This window comes from Rhinopithecus bieti, unplaced genomic scaffold (assembly GCF_001698545.2).
Source record: "Rhinopithecus bieti isolate Rb0 unplaced genomic scaffold, ASM169854v2 scaffold_55059, whole genome shotgun sequence".
NCBI lineage: Eukaryota > Metazoa > Chordata > Mammalia > Primates > Cercopithecidae > Rhinopithecus > Rhinopithecus bieti.
Window position 1 is genome coordinate 136,474 of NW_016821598.1, and position 3,907 is coordinate 140,380.

Consider the following 3,907-nt stretch of genomic DNA (forward strand, 5'->3'; position numbering starts at 1 on the left):
CATACCATTGGCTGCCTCTCTCTTGTCAGAAGCTGATGAGGAAAACGGGGAGAGGAAGGGGGCAGATGTCACCGGAATCAGTGCCCTCTAGGTGTGATGGTATTTCCTGTGACTGATTACTTGCTTCAGGACTTCTCAAAGAAACCACACTGAGACCTCCAGCCAGCTGGCAAGGGATCATGCCAGCTCTTGTCTGTGGACGCTGCCCTTATCTCCAGCGGGAAGCCCGAACTAGTGGAGCCCTTTCATAATGACTCAGTTCTAAATCGTGTGGTCCATTTCTAGCCCATAGAAAACAAACAGGTGTATCCATTTTTAAATAAAATAAAAGCATTTTATTGTATTTAATATAGAAAATTATTTTATATGTTTAAAATACTCTATTTTTTAAATATATAATTAATTCTGTTTGTAGAAAATGCGTGTCATGTCATTGGCAAAGCCAGTCCTCACTGTCAAACAGATCAGTCCAGTCAAAGTTACTCCCTGTCAGGAAAGCATCTGATTAACCAAATGTATTAATATGCATCCCATGGCCACCGTCTCACTCCTAAATTCCTTTAGGACAAGTAAAAACTTCCTGAGGGCATATGCTCAGATGGTTTTATGGAAAATTTCAGGTCTTCACTCTTCAATTTCAGATTTTCTATTCCCAAACATACACTTCTCAAAAATTCTACTGCCTAATATCATCCTGAGCTTGCAGGGACTCTGAACTTATGACAGGGCTGATACAAATCTCCCTGCCTTCAGCATTTCTCACTGCCACTCTCTGCTTCACTTGTACTGGGCTGTCTTTCATGAGTGATGTATTTGTCAATTTTCAGGTGATAGAAGCAATGGAGATGGTTAAGGTTGTCATTGCTCCTGCCTCCTTACTGTATGAAAAATGTGAATTCACAACTTCTCAACACCTGTCAAATACCTTTTTTTCTCTGCCAGGCTTTACCCTGAATAGAAATATATTTAAGAGAGAGAATAGCACAAAGCCCTGCCATGCGTTTGTGATGCCTTGATCAATGTGGCTTCACTGACATCAGTCATTGAATTATCTCTTGTTTTGGTGCCCCATGGTAAGATTCAGTTTGGGTGAGAGATGTGACTTCAGTAAGTTGGGAGAAGGGTGCTTATGAAGGAGGAAATGGGAATGTAGACCCAGCGTGACACTTCAAACTTGGGGACGATATTAGGCAGTGGAATTTTAGAGAAGTGTGTGTTTAGAAATAGAAGATCTGAAATTTTCCATAAAACCATCTGAGCGTGCCCTCAGGAAGTCTTTGCTGAAGTCCATAGTCAGGACTTTGCCGAAGTCAGGAAGTCCATAGACCCTAGGGCTATGTGAACCTGATCCAAGACGCCCAGTCCAGCATGTTCTTAGATGTGTCAGTCCATGCCCCCCAGTCATTGGCCTTTGCAGGCTTTGCTTCCATGGAGTCAGAATGAATTTCATTTTAACATCCTATTTCCAGAGAGTTTGAATCTTGAGATTATTTTCAGTGAGTGTTTTCCTAGTTGCGTTTATAAGTAACACCTAGGTCAGAACTTGAATTTTCTTACCTTTGATGAGTAACCAAAAGTTGCTTTCCCCATTCAATTCACGTTGAAGACTGGTGATAAAATTTGCTGGGAATGTAGGCAGAAATATATCTGAGACCCAAGTATTCAGCCCCACAGTGACTAAAATGACAATAGTTTTGATAAATTCTCTCATTTTTATTCCTATTACCCAAAAAAGTAACTTTTGAATATGCTTTAAATATTTAGTTTGTTCTTGAACTAGCCCTTAAAGCACTCTCTATTATTTACAAATGTTATTAATAATACTTTTGAGCTTATAAGATGAGTCTACCAGAAATAGTATGAATAAACCAGCAGGTACAATCTGAATATTTGTATATTTGCAATAGTTTGAATTCCAATTTCTCATTCATCTCAGAATAAAAGCTGCCAGTTTCCTCTTTAATATCTTTCCAAGCAATCTGATCATTGCAGTATATGAAGTAGCAGTAACAAATTACGGCTTTCAGTACCTTTCAACTGAAAGATGTCTCATGCCTCTCAAAAATCTATCTCAACAATTGAAGAAGCAAAATAATTCAATATTAAACTACCTAGCATGTATTTTATATTGCAAATATTGCAAAATGATTTCAATATATACTTTGGCAAATATAGTGCTGTTTCAGTCACCTGAAAACTTGTGACTAGTGGAAATAGAAGTTGATAAAGATAATAAATGAAAGTAAACAGGCTATGGACCTGAATTCCATTTAGAATATAAAAGATGGTATAAAACTCTTAAGAACTTAAGCAGTGAAGTGGAAAAACTATGCTTCACAACAAAAGAACAATGAAAAATGTATCTCATTTGAAATACATGCTGGGGACAAATTTGAAAGAACTTAAAAAATGTTGTGTTGCAATACTACTTGGCTGATTTCTTTCTTTTGATGCTGACTATTGGTTCTTTTAATGAATTTTTCTTGTTATAAAGATCAAATATGACTTCCTATATGAAAAGGAACACATCTGCTGCTTAGAAGAGTGGACCAGCCCTGTGCATCAGAAGATCTATACCACCTTCATCCTTGTCATCCTCTTCCTCCTGCCTCTTATGGTGATGCTTATTCTGTACAGTAAAATTGGTTATGAACTTTGGATAAAGAAAAGAGTTGGGGATGGTTCAGTGCTTCAAACTATTCATGGAAAAGAAATGTCCAAAATAGCCAGGTCTGTTTAATGAAATATTCGCCTCTTTAAAACATTTTAAATCAATTGTGCTGGAAGGGATGGTTGCCAGGGCTCTCAGAACCTCTAGGTAATTTAGTTTAAGCATCCTTTGTAATTCAAATTTGAGGCATGGACTGACTTTAAACTCTTGAAGTTTTACATGGGGCGGAAAGAAACAACAAGATTACCAGCTCGCAAATCAACTGGGAAGTTACAGCTGTAAGTAGAAACTGACTTGGAATTTAGAACATATATGATGTGGTAGGAAGACAGTGGGCTGGTGTCAGAACCCTGTGGTCCTATGGGTACTCTCTCTATCACTCACAAGCCACAAGATATACATCAGTCTCACTCCCAAGGCCCTGCTTCCCTCATATGTACAAGGAGCATAATAACATCCATCCTTACTTAATCCCACCCAAAGATGATGTTAAAAGACAAGAGATTGATCTGTATGAAAATCCTTTGGAAACCGAAGCATGCTATTGATTTTAAATTATTATTATTTATTTATTTTTACCTAAGGGCTTTGCTTTCTGAATTTATTCATTAATAGAAATTTTGAAACACGACTTACTGCTATGATACTTGTAGTCCACATCATTTATTTAATAATCTACACTGAATGACTATCAGAAACAAAGCAAAAAAGCCTTAAATGGAGGAGTCTGGTGATTTGGTGGGATCTTATCATCTCTCCAAGTGTGCTCTAGTGCTCAGTTTGAATTAAAAAACCCTTCCTCTCAATGTACAGGGGCCCCTAGACTGTTCAGCACCTTGGGACCTATCGTTAAGTTGGTTTCTCCCACTTCCTTGAAAGAAAAAGATGCCATGTTGAAATAAGAGATAATGGACCAGGCACAGTGGCTCATGCCCGTAATCCCAGCCATTTGGGGGGACCAAGGTGGGTGGATCACTTGAGGTCAGGAGTTCGAGACCAGCCTGGCCAACATGGTGAAACTCTGTCTCTACTAAAAATACAAAAATTAGCCAGATATGGTGATGGGTGCCTGTAATCCCAGCTACTTGGGAGGCTGAGACAGGAGAATTGCTTGAACCTGACAGACGGAGGTTGCAGTGAGCCAAGATCACACCACTGCACTCTAGTCTGGGTGACAGAGCAAGACTCCATCTCAAATAATAATAATAATAATAATAATAATAATAATAATAATAA

General features: G+C 38.4%; 1 protein-coding gene across 1 annotated transcript in view; it reads left to right on the forward strand.

Moving 5' to 3' along the window:
• LOC108520899 (pyroglutamylated RFamide peptide receptor-like) overlaps window positions 1-3,907 on the forward strand; it is a 59,634-nt gene that overhangs the window by 53,062 nt on the left and 2,665 nt on the right. The window contains 1 exon segment of the mRNA XM_017860458.1: window positions 2,495-2,730. Within this exon segment, the coding sequence (XP_017715947.1) occupies window positions 2,495-2,730 (236 nt within the window).